The 14,948-nt window shown below is 40.2% G+C and overlaps 1 protein-coding gene across 3 annotated transcripts in view; it reads left to right on the forward strand.

The window, feature by feature from the left end:
• The first annotated feature begins 3,448 nt into the window (after window positions 1-3,448).
• mafb (MAF bZIP transcription factor b) overlaps window positions 3,449-14,948 on the forward strand; it is a 62,217-nt gene continuing 50,717 nt past the window's right edge. For 2 of the 3 annotated variants that reach the window (XM_055155435.1, XM_055155436.1), the window contains exons 1-2: window positions 3,449-4,711; window positions 12,145-12,206. In XM_055155435.1, coding sequence (XP_055011410.1) covers window positions 3,744-4,711; window positions 12,145-12,172 — 996 coding nt within the window. In that variant the 5' untranslated portion in view covers window positions 3,449-3,743 and the 3' untranslated portion in view covers window positions 12,173-12,206. Of the gene's footprint in view, window positions 4,712-6,481; window positions 6,754-12,144; window positions 12,207-14,948 lie in introns of those variants that run through there. The other variant, XR_008632397.1, reaches the window with a different exon arrangement.

The raw sequence follows: 14,948 nt of genomic DNA on the forward strand, positions 1-14,948 counted from the left end.
CTCAGAACTTTTTATTTATTTTATTTAATAACTGATTGGAGAATGATAAATCACACTAGCACTCACCACAAGCGTACTGTTTTCTCTTTTTCTCACTAATACAGTATATACAGTATAGTTTAACTGTAATAAAGTACTTTCCTTTTATTTTAGAAAGTAACTGTATCCAATATTATGTATGTATTTCAAAGTATGTATGTATTTCCTTTTATGTTTTTAGTTACTTTCCAATGCTGGTTATAAGAGTAAATTGTGTGAGAGGCTGTAAAAGGAAAGATTGAATGTTGTTGTGTCTTTTGGCAAGACTCTTCTACCATATTGTCTTCTGGTAACATTATAACAGCAAAGCATTTGTATGTATGAGGCAAGTTGCAAATATTTAGAGACTGCAGTCTTTTGCTTTTGCTTCAGACTGATTAATTGAATGTCATATTGTGCAAAATTAGATAACACAAAAACACCTCCATAGCAACAATCAGAAAAGTTACATAGTGCATCTTTCCATCCTCAACACAGCCTCCTCAGACAATATAGACTTGTTCATTATTTGTTTAGTGTGTGTTCTCTGTAGTGCATTCTAATGAATAAAACAGCGTGTTAATATGATCAGGTTTGGTCTTCAGACAGAACCGTGGAGGGGACCAGGGGAGTTCGCCGCATTGAGAAGAGGGAAGAGGGGCACTGTCTCTGGGCTGTAGGCTTTGTAGTGTCCCCCTGGTGACACACTCCATGGAGACACATATATTTACACTTCTGTCCTGTGAGGATACAGCTCTGTGCGTTTCAATGTTTGTTCTTATATGTGGCACTGCTGAGACGGAGAGAGAAATGTGGGATGGGAATAAGACGATCAAAATTTGAAGTGTTTAGTCAGCAAAATGTGCACCAGACAAATAGAGGATTTTTAAATAGTAGACACAAAATGGGAAACCAAAGTGATGTTTTGTTCAAGCTAAGTTATTTTCAGGGATGGAAAGTAACGAATACTCATGTTACTGTAATTTAGTAGATTTTTGGGGTAACAGGGGTTCTAAACCTGTACATGTACTTGAGTATAGTTCTTCTTATCTTCTTAAATCGTAGAAGTTACTTACCCACGACTGTCTCTGCTCCTTTCTATACTAACTAACAGCACTGCATCAGCCGCTCTGATTGATTAAAATTTTACACTTTTAGGCTGAAGATGTTAAGAATAAAAGTGTGATCTAAAATTATGTGTTCAAAAGTAACTAGTACTTTGAATAGTATTTTTCAAGCATACTTTTCACTTACTTACTTTAGCAGTACTTGGCAAATTGAGTACATTATAAGCCATGTGATTACTTTTATATGAGTACAAATTTTCAGTACACTTCCCATCACTTTTCAATCTCCAAGTTTATTTGGTAGGACACGTTAGACTTGGAAATGTAGGAGATAACAAGACTTTTGGTAAAGTTTTGGACACTATTGTGCAGAGGAATGTGCAGCAGGTTTGCTATCGCCATTGTATCACTGCTGTTCATTTCTGCTGATTGAGTCAAAAGAATAAGAAATGGACAGGCTCTGGAAGTCAATGTATCCTTACAGCTGATGAGTGCAAGAGGATGAATTGTTAACTTTAATTTTTTTTTTTTTAATTGTTGCTCCTACCAGACTTTCAATTTCCTTTGGGATCAAAAAGTATTTATCTAACTGTCTATCAATTATACTTAGACTTACTTAGACCAACTTTACTGATCCACAAGGGAAATGATTTGCTTCAATTATTTATTTATTATTTATTTCCGATTTTATCTATATTTATTCATATTTGTTATTATTGCAATATACTTTTTCTTCTATTCAAGCAATATTACTAACAACACTTAAATATAAAAAAATAAAAATAAATTGCACAATTTTTCATTGTTTACACTTTTTAATAATAAAACTATGTTACTATCGTTATTTTTAACATATATACTGTACATTTTCCCCACTGACCAGCTTTATAGGCTTATTATTATTGTTACAAAAAATGAGTAAAATTTTTGGTTCTAATCATGCCCATGCATAAAATAATAATGGGATTTTGTCACAGATATGACCCAATACAATCTATATACATATTTATTGAAGACTGCACTGGGTTTACAGTGCTCTTTTATAAGAACTAAACCACTAAAATGGAGTAGTGTGGTATATGAGGAAATATTCAGTATCAAAGGTGGCCAAATGATTGTAATGTCACTCCAAAGTATAAATCCAAATTACACAAGTCTAAAAATGTTGAATCTCCTTTTAGACCATGTTTAGTCATAATAGAGTCCTGACGTAGTCCTGGTTTAGATCTTTAGAATGAAACTTCCCAAATATTTTCTTAAGTAGTGCTTGTCTGAAAAGTTTGGGAACCAACTAGGTTATCTGAAAAACTGCAGCTGATTTACAGTATTTCCCATCCCTTTTCTCCCTTTATTTACTTTACTTTTGTTTTCAAAAATATTGGCCTATTCAAGCTAAGTACTTGTAAGTCCTTGTGGTTTCATAAATGAGTAAACTACAAGCTGACTGGATGTTACGCTTTTTGCCGAAAGGTGGCGACATTTCCAAACAGAGCACGGAGCAGCACGCGTGGCTCTCCTCTCATGTCCCGTCCTCTCCTCGTCCTCTCCAGCGCTCCTCCGACCACTGCTGCCCGTGCGCTTTGTTTATTCTTTCTGTGAGGACAAAAGAAACTATTTATCACATTTAAAATCACGGACATTTACGAAACATGTACGCGACTTGTGACGTTTTCAAGTTATATTGTGGACAGTTTTTGTTTGTTGAAATAAAAAGAAATGCATTTGTCATAAGTTAATTAACAAATGGGTAATAATTAGGTAAATTGGCTGAACCAGAGTAATCCTTTTGTTCATGTTTACGTAGTGACGCACAACAGATACGCTAAGCTCAAAAGTCCAGACCGACCCAAAGCTTTATTAATATTAGCAGCAGAGGTACAGTGGAAATGATTGATTTATTTTGATGAATGTTTATGCAAAATAATTGATCTGATATATGTACGGACATGCTGCTGTGGACAGTAACGTGTGCATTACCCGGGACATGTGCGCGAGGCTCTGCTCCGTGCGCACAGAAGTGATGGCTCTCCTTTGTGCGCGCGGAAACGTGTGCATACTAAATGAGAAGAGAAACAGCGGCTGATTTCTTTGGACACTTGACAAACTTTGCTTTCCATCCCGATATGCTAATGAGGTCCCGGGGCAGCCGCGCTCATTGGCTGCGCTCCGCTCAATTTCATATTTCAGTTGTGACGTCAGGCTCTCTATAAAACTAAGCAATGCTTTTTAACTCGTCGGCTGACTGATCTCTTAGAAAAAAATCTATCAATCCTTGGGTGGAGTTTTTTCCATTCTCCACAAGGCAACTGTTTGCCCTGGACACGTCCGTGAACCTCCTCAATTTGGCGCACTAATCCTAAAAGGAGCCATGAAGTGTTAAATGGTCGAAACAGAGAGCGCTGCGCTCAGACACCTGCACGCGGGGAGAGAGGGAGGAAAGAGCGGCGCTCCAATGCGTCTGTGCAACACAGACTGAAGAAAAAAAACTTATCGACTCGCAAAAGCAACCTGCGCTGCGCAATTAGTGTGAGAAAACACACTTTTCCTTCGGTTTTGAAGAAAATAAATAAAGAAATCAAGCTGGCTCAGTGCGTGTCTCAGCAGCCTACTTTGACAGGTGCTCCTCACCCCCTTTGGAGGACTGTCAACAGCAAGAGGATGGCATCAGAGCTGGCAATGAGCAACTCCGACCTGCCCACCAGTCCCCTGGCCATGGAATATGTTAATGACTTCGATCTGATGAAGTTTGAAGTGAAAAAGGAGCCGGTGGAGCCCGATCGCAGCATCAGCCAGTGCAGCCGCCTGGTCGCCGGGGGATCCCTGTCTTCCACCCCGATGAGCACGCCTTGCAGCTCGGTTCCCCCCTCTCCAAGTTTCTCGGCGCCCAGTCCGGGATCAGGGAGCGAGCAGAAGGCGCACCTGGAGGACTTCTACTGGATGAGCGGCTACCAACAGCAGCTGAACCCCGAGGCTCTGGGTTTTAGCCCGGAGGACGCCGTAGAGGCGCTGATCAGCAGCAGTCACCAGCTCCAGTCTTTCGATGGCTACGCCAGGGGGCAGCAGTTTGGAGCTTCGGCCGGCCCGGGGGGCGCCATGGCCGGGGAAGAGATGGGCTCAGCGGCCGCTGTGGTGTCCGCTGTTATAGCAGCCGCAGCGGCTCAGAATGGGACTCCTCACCATCACCACCACCATCACCACCACCACCCGAGCGCGCACCATCCCGTGTCCGGCACACAGCCCGGCGGAGCTGCGGGGAACCACTCGCACCTGCGCCTGGACGACCGTTTCTCGGACGAGCAGCTCGTCACCATGTCCGTCCGGGAGTTGAACCGGCAGCTCCGCGGGGTCAGCAAAGAGGAGGTGATCCGGCTCAAACAGAAGAGGAGGACGCTAAAGAACAGGGGCTACGCGCAGTCCTGCCGCTTCAAGCGCGTACAGCAACGGCACGTGCTGGAGGGCGAGAAGACGCAGCTGCAGCAGCAGGTGGACCACCTCAAAGCCGAGATCTCGCGGCTGGCCAGGGAGCGGGACGTCTACAAGGAGAAGTACGAGAAGCTCATCAGCACCGGCTTCCGAGAGAACGGCTCGGCCAGCGACAACAACCCGTCCTCCCCGGAGTTTTTCATGTGAGTCCCACGCGCGCCCAAAGTTTACAGCGCGAGCCCCAGCAGTCACACGCGCAGCTACATACACTTTACTTCGTATTTGGCTAAAAAGGGAACAAAAACGTCTCTTTTTTACTTATTCCAGTGTTTGGTGTCGACTCAGGGCTGTTATAAGACGCGTTCAAACGCAGCATTAGGAAGTGGATCCTGGAGTTTCACAGGTTACAGAAAAGTTACCAAATTATTTAAAATGTTTTTTTTTTCCTTTTTTGTGCACCTGACACTTACATTAGAGACACTTCTTTTAAATGTGACACGTCAGTTTTTTGTCCTGGTTCTGTGTCCATGCGTAATGACGCTTAACCTAAATCTTATTGTAAATTAAACTTCCTCCCGAGAAGTTTTTTTTTTTAATTTTTATTTAACATGGCTTGGATTATGTTTGTGTTAAGTGTTTTGGAACTGAAAGATGAATCTCATCCCATGTCATTCATCGTGTATGTCCCATGAGCGCCATTTGGCTGTGGGACAGAGCGTGGAGCTGCTGTGGACTGGAGCCATGCGGGTCATGTGCGGCCAGTGCGCTCCATCCTGTGTCCCCTGTGCGTAACGACTGTCACCCCACGGGCATGGCTCAGCTACATCACACTTATGCTTTTATTTATGAACCTTGTAAAGCTTTGTCTTCATGTCATGCTCTCATGGACTCTGACATTTTATCCACTTGAACTGAACTGAGACACACAACCAGAACAGTACCAGAAACTCTCCAATTGACGCTCAGATTCAATGGAACAGTATTCAACAAGTGCAAATTCTAATCTGACCTTATCATCAGCAGCATGTCTTTCGGAAGAGACTGTTTGTCAAGATGTTGTAGGAATTGTACTTACGCTTCCAGTGCACTCTCACTGTTTGGGAATGTGTGACTGCGCTCTGCTGTGTGAGAATAATTAACCCGTGCACCTGCAGCCACCCTCTGTCATGGTATCATACAGAGCTAAACGCATCATGGACTATTGAATGATTATGCCATTCAAGAATAAACGTGTCTGAATAGAAACGTCTATTCAACTGTTTCATTTGGTTCTTTTTCCTTTTGCATGCCTTTATATGTGTTTTATAAACCACACAGTGTAAACGATAACATATTTTAAACAGAAAGCGATAAAGAAAAACTGAAATCATAAGTTGAGTCTTTAAATCACGCGCAACACTCCAGGCGAACGATCAAATTGATTGAAACATAAAAATGAGTTAAAACCATGAATCGTTTTTGACCAAAATTAACATATGTATATTTTTGCAATGTAACATAATTTACACTTCATTGACAGTATTGATTTTTTTCCTGGAATAAAACAAAATAGATTTGTCAACATTTCTCGTTAGGCACAATTACGCACAGAATATGTTTCTGTATGTAGCCTTAAACTTATGATTTTTGACATTGATACTTGACAGACAAGTGCAGCAGGTGTCCAAAGCTCACGGTAGATGATTGATTTTAGAGCAAACACGCGTTTCCCCTTCGCTGACAGCGCAGGCCACTTGTTGAACACTGTCAGGAGAAAGTGGAATTTAAAATCGAACAAGCAAAAGTCTATTAAAAATATAATCTGACACTGACAAATGTACCCAATTAAATATCGGTGGAAATATATTTACACGATTATTATTTATTTATCCCTTTTTTACAGATACAATTTATCATAAAAAAAAATCCCGTTATTCATTTCCGTTTTATTTTGTGGTTAATAAAATTAGCTAAGAATTCTGGGAAAACATGGAACCATTTTAGCTATCACACACGTGCTTTTACAAACTTGGACAAATCTTTTAAAACCGATAGAGAAACGCTATTGATACGTATGTAACTATAAAGTATCTGAACGCAATAAAAGCGTAAATATGAATTCGGCCTTTTGCTATTTTTGATTTAGTTATGACAATTTTTGAACCGCTTTGCCCTGGGTCTACGACACCGAGTTAAAGCGAGAAGCAAAGTTGTTTTTTTCCACTTTTTCCCTGCATTTTTCAGAATCAAAATCTCTGCTTGAATGGTAAGTTTCTGAACTGAGAACACTCGCTCCCACTCGTGTTTTAACCTCCACCTCGTGCGTAATGCAGTCACCTGTCCCTGTCCAAAGATACCCGATCTGGACACGGAGACAAAGATAGAAAAGAAGAAGGCGATGGGACGAGACAAGGGTGGGAGAGAGGGAAAGAAAGAGAGTGAAAAACGGGAGAGAGGGAGAGATAACTGGCGTGCGTCCGTCTATCCCCGCTGCTGCTTTCGGATGATAAACGATCAGCGATGCGTCCTAGCTCGGAGCGGAGAGGGCCTTTTAGTGAGCATGTGTCCACTAATTTATGGCCCCCGCTATCTGATTAGGTCAATATAGCGCGCTATTTAATTACATTTGTGTTCTAACCTATAGGACTGGAGATGCCATTCTTCTTATTCGCTTTGGCACACAGGTGGATTGCAAGGGCCTAAGTTTCCAGATACTTTTAAATGAAGGAAGGAAAGGAGAGAGAGGAATTATATGCAGTTTTGAGTAGGTGAAAATCATATTTAAAACACACACTCCTGTCTTAACATATCAAAGACCACATCTCCATATCATAAACATCACCATTTCAATGTAATTATTATTCATTTGCTCTTTTAGGCAAAAAGCACAATTTGAAACTTAATGAAGTCTTAGAGTTGCAAACTTTTATGCATATTCAGTGTTCAGTCTTAATCACAGCAGTGTATGTCACAGTTTTTTGTCCTTGAAACAATGCAAAATTCACATCTCATCACAAGTCAAAATATAAACTTTGTCTCAATGTTATGAGTCATTCCAATGTATATATTCATTGGCATTTTAAGGAGGTTAAAAAAACATGGTTAAATATATCCGTCTGTCACACACTTGCCTACATGTTGTTACCATATCACAAGTACCAATATCTTTTTTAACAATGCAAAAATCATATTTCCAATACACTTAACTCTTAGTTGCAAACCTTAATCTCAAAGTTATAAAGCACTCCCTTGTAATAACATCTGCATGTTTCTCTTTTAACTAGGTAAAAAAAGTGCTTAAATGTATCTGTCAGTAACTGCAAGCCTTAATTCAAACTCAATATTATTAATCACACAATATCACAATTACAAATGTCTCTTTTATCAATGCAAAAATCACATTTCAAATACACTCCACTCTAAGTTGCAAACCTTAATCTTTAAGTTATAAATCATGTGTTTGTAATAACATTTGCTTAAAAAAAAATCACATTTCATAACATACTGAAGTCTTCGTAATGCAAGCCTTAATGCACTCTCTATGTTATTATTAATCATATCAGTGTAATCCTATATACACATCGACTGGCTGGAAGTGATCAGTGTCCATTGGTCCCGTGATTAGGTTATTAAAGATAATGCAGTTGTCCGCTGTCACAATATTGGACTCTTGCCTTTCAGGTCAACTATGGGAAATCACTTTGAAATGTATCAGCATTGGCAGATGAATCAACACAGCGGCGCTCGGTCTTTTAATGCTGTCTGAATGAACAGGACAAAAGCATGCGTGTATGGGTCGGTCCAGGGCTCGATAAGTAGCAGGCATTGTCTTCTATGTGACCTTGTGGGAGATGAGGAGAGCATGGAAGAGGTAATGCATAAGATTTATAAGAAAGCGTGAGAAGTAGGAGGTGCTGTTTTGAGAAAAAGAACTGATTGCGATTTTTCAGACAAGTTTTAGATTTTCGATTTAGGTTTAAATAAAAGGATTGTGTTCAAAGTGTACATTTTAAACCTGAAGGACTGACAAAAAGACTGAAATATGAATTGTTAAATGAATACAAGAATCACATGTAATTCAGAACATGCATACAGACCTAAACTACAGGGTTAGCAGTTTTATGCAGAATAACACAGAATATTTTGTTGTTTGTTTAGGATATTATGGTACTACAAAAATGTCAGCCGTTGAGATTTGATTTGATTGTGATTAATTCAGAGTGGTAAAAATAGATTGTAGATTTGCAAAGTTGAAGTTTGGAAGTTTGGCTGTAGGGTAGTGAGATACAATCGAAATATTTCATCACAATATAAATAAGAAGACTGGCAATAACAATTGAATATATCTGAAAAACACTTTGTTATCACAATATTTAAATTTCATATCACCCCAAACACAAACAATGATATGAAATATGAACAATATGACATGGTTCGGACCTGTTTGACAGAAGTGTAAATGAGTGTGTTTCCATTGTGTTTTAGAAAGAATTTGAGTGGGTAGGATTCAATCTAAAATAATCTATCAAAATTTTATCAAAATTTCAAATGAATTGTGACAAATTGCAATGTTCAAATTTTCAAATGAAAGGTTATCTTGTCTCCACTTTGTCTTGTAAAACCCGCTAAGTCTATAGTTTAGACCTCTACAAACATGTTCTGAAATGTATGGGATTCTTTTACTAGTTTAGTGGTTAATTGTTCAGTCTTCTCTTAACCTGGACTTGAAATTTGTTTTTAAAAGAAAATTCTAACCACATTTGCAATATCTAAAATTCTTGCGAAAAGTTTAAACCCTATCTCTAGTTACAGAGCAGCGCATTTTCCATTTAGTGGGTGTAAGTGGGTGTAATGTAAACAGTTTTCAGTAATGTGCACCACTTAACAGAATTTTAAAACACAAAACTTATTTCTCTACTTTCACATTATTAAAAAGCCACTAACTTACCTTGTTATTTAGATTTTTTTTTATTCAATCCAATCACATATTTCTTTTCCTCTCTTCTCTGCATGCCTGCTCCTCTTGTCCCAAATGACACATCCCCAGAAGGGTTAAAACCACATTCAAACTGCAACACGCCCGCTATTTCCCCCTCTCCCACTCTATCCGCATTTGCATCACCGCGCAAACCATAAACATTTACATTTAAAGCGATTTAAATCAGGCACGTTGATGTTCTTCCGAAACGCGTCCATCATTCCCCACCCTTACAACGCGGTGGGGGCTATGCTATGCTCCCTCCCCCCTCCCCTTTGCCTTCTCCACCCTATTGTCTTGCATTGTCCTAAGTTATATGTAATTTACTCGGAAAGATAATAATTTCACTTATGCGGGCCAGTTGCGTATAGGGATTGTGTATTCGTAACTATAGAATGAAGTCTCCCTTTCTCTCCTCTCTCTTCTTGACTGAGGGTCTGTGTCTCATTGGTTTTGCATGGTGAATTTGAACAGCATAGAAGCATGGAGGGGAGATAATGTAATTGTGTACTGACTGAGGGAGACTGTATTTATGTGTATATTGGGACATGTAAGCGTCTTGTGTTGTCGGGGATTGAATTTGCATGGCCAACGCTGGATAAAGAGTAATTGGTTTTGATTTCATAGAGGGCTGGAAGGGTGTGGAGGAATGTCAAATTGTGATTTTGATTTTGAAGATTGCGGGAGTGATTTGGGATTTTGGGGAATTAAGATTGAGTTCACGGTGCGTGTTGTAAGCATGTCAAGTAGTGTTAGTACTGAGAGAAGACTGATTTCTGATGGACAGCTAGCATTTCAGAACAAGTTTGTAAAGACTGAAAACTACAGGGTTAGCAGGTTTTAAGACCTAGTGGTATGATTGATTCAAATGGAGAATTCATTTTGACTAGAGCCTAGTTTTGACCAGTAAGTGCAGAAGGTTTTTTGTAAGTATCCTCTGCATTGTCATAAATCCATGTATACAGAACATGGAATTTTTAAAAATAATTTTAGCCCATGTTCTGACCAGTGCAGTGTTAGTTCTTAAAGGAAGAGTATACAGACTTTTTTTGTTAAATATTAAAACTCCTATAATTGCAATGCCTGTCTGTGCAAAGTAGCATCTGGATGTGTTTAGGCTAGATGCTTACAATTTTATACATAATTTCAAAATACATTTGAAAAGAAAATGAAAAAAACAAACAAAAAAACCCTGAATCATGACTAAAACAAGATTACACTTGGACTAAATTAACATGATCATGAGTATTAATTAATATTTTAATAATGAATACTATGAATACATGGTGTAAAAAATTATTTGAATTTGAAAAGTGGCTTGCAGGCATTTTGTATACATTGAAGTAACGAGGTAGCAGTTTGTGTTGCCTCCTCTGTCCCTGTTTCATGTTGCATTTAGTTGCTGTTTGTCACTCAGCCTCTCAAAACTACATTGATCCAGAGCCAGGCAAGGTGACCCTCCCAAATTGTACCCAGCTCCCCCAGATTCTGCTGCCCTCCTCTGGCCCCTGGATTCTGGGAGAGGCATCCGGGCATCCACCCTCCTCACCGCTGCATGTAGGGCCAGTGCACGTGGACTGGCTGACCTCTCTCACCCTCTCTCTCTCCCATGTGTTAGTAAGAGTAAACATGATTGTGGGGGGAGGAGAAGGGAGAGAGACAGAGTGGTGGAGGAGGAGAGAGGGAGGTTAAGAGACAGAGAAAGAGGGAGAAGAAGAGACAGGGAGAGATTGAGAGAGGGAGGAGGAGGGAGCCATAGAGAGAGTTACTAAGAGATGGGGAGAGAGAGACAGAGGGAGGAGAGAAAGAGTGAAAGAGACAGAGAAAGAGGGAGAGGAGGATAGAGACAGACAGAGAGGGAGGAGAAGAGAGAGGGATAAGCGAGAGGGAGGAGGAGAGAGCGGGTTAGGGTCCCCGGGTTGGCCCCTGTGTGAAGCCGATTACAGCTCAGTGCTCACTAAAGCCTCTTTGTAGCCTGGCTGTGGATTGGGGCCAGAACACTCACACTTCACCTGATTTCTGTCGAAGTTTCCTGGAAGAGACAGATTTAACTACATGCCTTGTTCATGTGCGTGGCTTGAAATACTGTATGTGGAAAAACTAGAATTTTGAATAACACATCTAAAATGAAATGATCTAAACTGATTATATTTTGATTTAACTGCATTTTAGGTGCCAGTTCATAATTCATTATGGATTAACTCTTTGTTTTTGCTTTATTTAGGCTATGTATTAATATTACTATTATTTATTATAAAGTGTCACCACATTTTGTAATAATTCATGTCAGTTTTCCACAAAATATTAAAGGTGTAACAATTCAGCAATGTTCAAAGCACAATCTATACAATTTGAGACATTAAATTGCAATAAACAGTCTTAATATTCACATGAGAATCACTGAACTGAAATGTTTGGACATTTTTAGGTGAATTTATTGTTTTCATATATTAATAATGTATGCAGTATTTTCATTTTATGAATTTTAGATTGTTTTGCAGTTGATTGCAAATATAGCAAATTTTGACTTTTTGAATAAAATTGCACTTACGTGAGTGTGTTATAGCAAAGATTTATTTCATGACATCCCAAATTGTTACGGACTTTGTTCCTACACTTGCATACATGCTTTACGAACTACCTTAGTTCATTTGATTAAAATGTTTTTCTCTTTTTTAGGACATCGAGAAAATTCCTCCATCTGTGATAGAGAGCCAAGACTGTACATCCCACACTCTGAGGTAACTTTTATCATTTATTATCAGCATCAGCCGAAATGTTTTGGGATTTTTTAAAGGTGCCTTGTGTTACTTTTCTGATAACCCAGTACTTGCTTGTCTCCATGGAGATGTTATTGCTTTTATTTGCACCAGTGACATTCATGTTAATCTCTCACATTTATTCAATATTTTTATTGCTAAATGGGACCTTGAAAGGCATGCATTCTTACTGTGACTGGCTCCCCTCATCACAGACCTCACCTGTAATGTTGCCTGGTGGCTCCTCTTCCTTGTCTCCATGGAGACAGATAAATTTTATGTCATACTGTGGAACATTTTAGAGGCAAAATAATAACACATTGAGACCAGACTATTGTATGACCCCGACCTACTAGAAACTTCCACAAGAAAAGTTACATTGTGCATCTTTAAAAATACAGTTAACATTTTTCGTATACTGTCTGGATGTATACAAAACAAGCTCGCAGAAATAAGGGTAGTATAGTGATGCATACAGTGCATGAAATATACTTTGAAGTACTTTGAATACTTGTCCCTTCTCTGCTGCTTTGTGATGGAGGCTCTTGTTGTGTTTGGGGATTGTGACAGCTTTTGACAGGCAGCAGTGACATGCTCCTGACTGTGACCCTTGACCCCTGACCTCTATCTCGACCCCGTGACCTCTGCGGCCACTCTGCGCTCCTCTCTGCACATCGTCCTGCTGCCTCTGCACACTGTACACTCGCATTAGGGCTGCCTGATGTGACGAGGGCTGACACTTTGATGGTTCTCATGCGCTGGTGTCAAAAGTGAGAAATCGAAATGTCTTTTTCAAACTGCTATAGCTGTCCAAAAAGAAGCAGAAATGTTTAAGTTACATATTATATACTGTATGTGTCAACATTTTTCCACTAAATATGATATATAGGCTCAGTTTGAACCAAAAGAAAAAAAGCAAACATGGTGGCAGGTCTGACTTAACTGCTGAAACTGTTTTTTGTCTCTTCCTTTTAAAACTAAGTCTAAATTCAAGTTTAATACTAGGGCTGTTAACTATACAAAAAATCTACTTACTTACTGCAGTGTAGAAATTGAAATTACATTTATAGTAATTCCAACTTTATTTATTAAAAAAAAAAAAAAAACACGACGTAATAAAAGGCAGTGACAGGCCTACAAAAAGTCAACAAAGCACAGTGTACCCTACAACAACATGATACTCAAAAGAAACTCACAAGAAAAGGTGTGTTTTTAGATGTGACTTAAAAACAGGCACCTGTTAAAACACGAGCGGCAGCATTTCGAACTAACTGCAAGAAAGATTTATGCCGACGTAGAGCTCGTTGCAGTAGTAGTAATAAACAGGTGGTGACAAAGCTGTGGATTCATTTTCAGAGAGATTCCTTGGTAACATAGGCTTCATTCTAGCCAGTTGCTACTGGTTAGAGTGAAGCTAAAAAACTGATTTGACCACAGCACTTATTTGGTGGTCAGGTTAAGGTCAGGGTACATTTTGAAATTAGATTAGTGAAATATTACAGATACTTGCACTCTGGTTAGTGCTGATTGTCTTGATGCGCACTGTGCAAGGCTTAAGTGACCCAAGTCAGTTTCATAAATGTAGTATAAAGTATTGGGGATGGCACAAGTTCAGATTTCAGTGTTATTGTAAGGAAAAATAAAAATGTTATGATGGCAAATTATATTTTAACCTGAATAGTTATTAATTACCAAATAATCTTGATATCCATCACGTGTGTTTGCAGCATAAGTACACTGAAATAGTTTTAAGAGATGTCTTCTCAGTAAAAGAGTGTTTGCGCGCTGTAGGGAGTCAGAGGAAGTGTGCGTGGCAGGAAGTGCAGTCTGCGTGAGGCTCCAGGAGCAGACACAGACACAGGGTAACCAGAGGCTGCCTGTGACCTTCTATGCAGGAGATCGAAGCCTTTATTTAAAGGCCTGGTCAATGCTGGTGCTGCTGAGGTATCAGCCTGTGAGCCAGGCCAGCCATCGCCAGTGTAATACAACCCCTCCCCCTCTACCCCTCGCCCTCCTGCCTCGCCCCTCTGCCCCGCCCCCTCCTTGCCCCCTCTGGCCCGTACAGGTCCGGACATGCTGTGGACACCTCGGCTCTCCTCTCTCCCTTCTCACCGCAGGCCTGGACATTCCAAAGTCCTACCTCAGCATCAGCTAATTTTACAGTGCAGCCGGCAGAATGCTGCTGTCCTCATGCCTCAGCACTGAGCACATGCTTGTTTTGCCTTTTAATACACGCACTCCATCACTGTCCACTCTCCCTAACGTTGACTAATTATACGGAGCAAGTGGGCCTGAACAATATATCAAAAATTATCTTTGCATCACAATATCAACAGTCACAATCTTCCGCAAAAATGCTGGGATCGCACTTATCTTCCTTGTTGTGGACACTGCATGCCAAGAGAAGTTCATACAGACCCTTTACTTTTGACATGGCTTTTAAACAAAGAAGATGAATCTGAACTAAAAGTATATCACATTTGAATAGGTTCTTCCCAGTGGAAAGAGATGGAGCAGTATTTGTGTGCGCTGGTCCTGGCAGTGCAGGGGTTAAAGTGGAGGATGCAGGCTGAGGCAGGACACCTGCTCAGAGCAGCTCCAGGACACCTGCAGCCTTCAGCACTTTCTCCCATCCCCACCTCAGAGGTCACAGGCAGGACGGCCCAGGAGAAGGGGTTGTGGAGGGACAGTTTGGGGGGGAAGTGCAGGGAAAGCTAGGCTGAA

Source organism: Boleophthalmus pectinirostris, unplaced genomic scaffold (assembly GCF_026225935.1).
Source record: "Boleophthalmus pectinirostris isolate CB_2022bp ecotype Guang Dong unplaced genomic scaffold, ASM2622593v1 HiC_scaffold_2, whole genome shotgun sequence".
Taxonomy (NCBI): domain Eukaryota; kingdom Metazoa; phylum Chordata; class Actinopteri; order Gobiiformes; family Gobiidae; genus Boleophthalmus; species Boleophthalmus pectinirostris.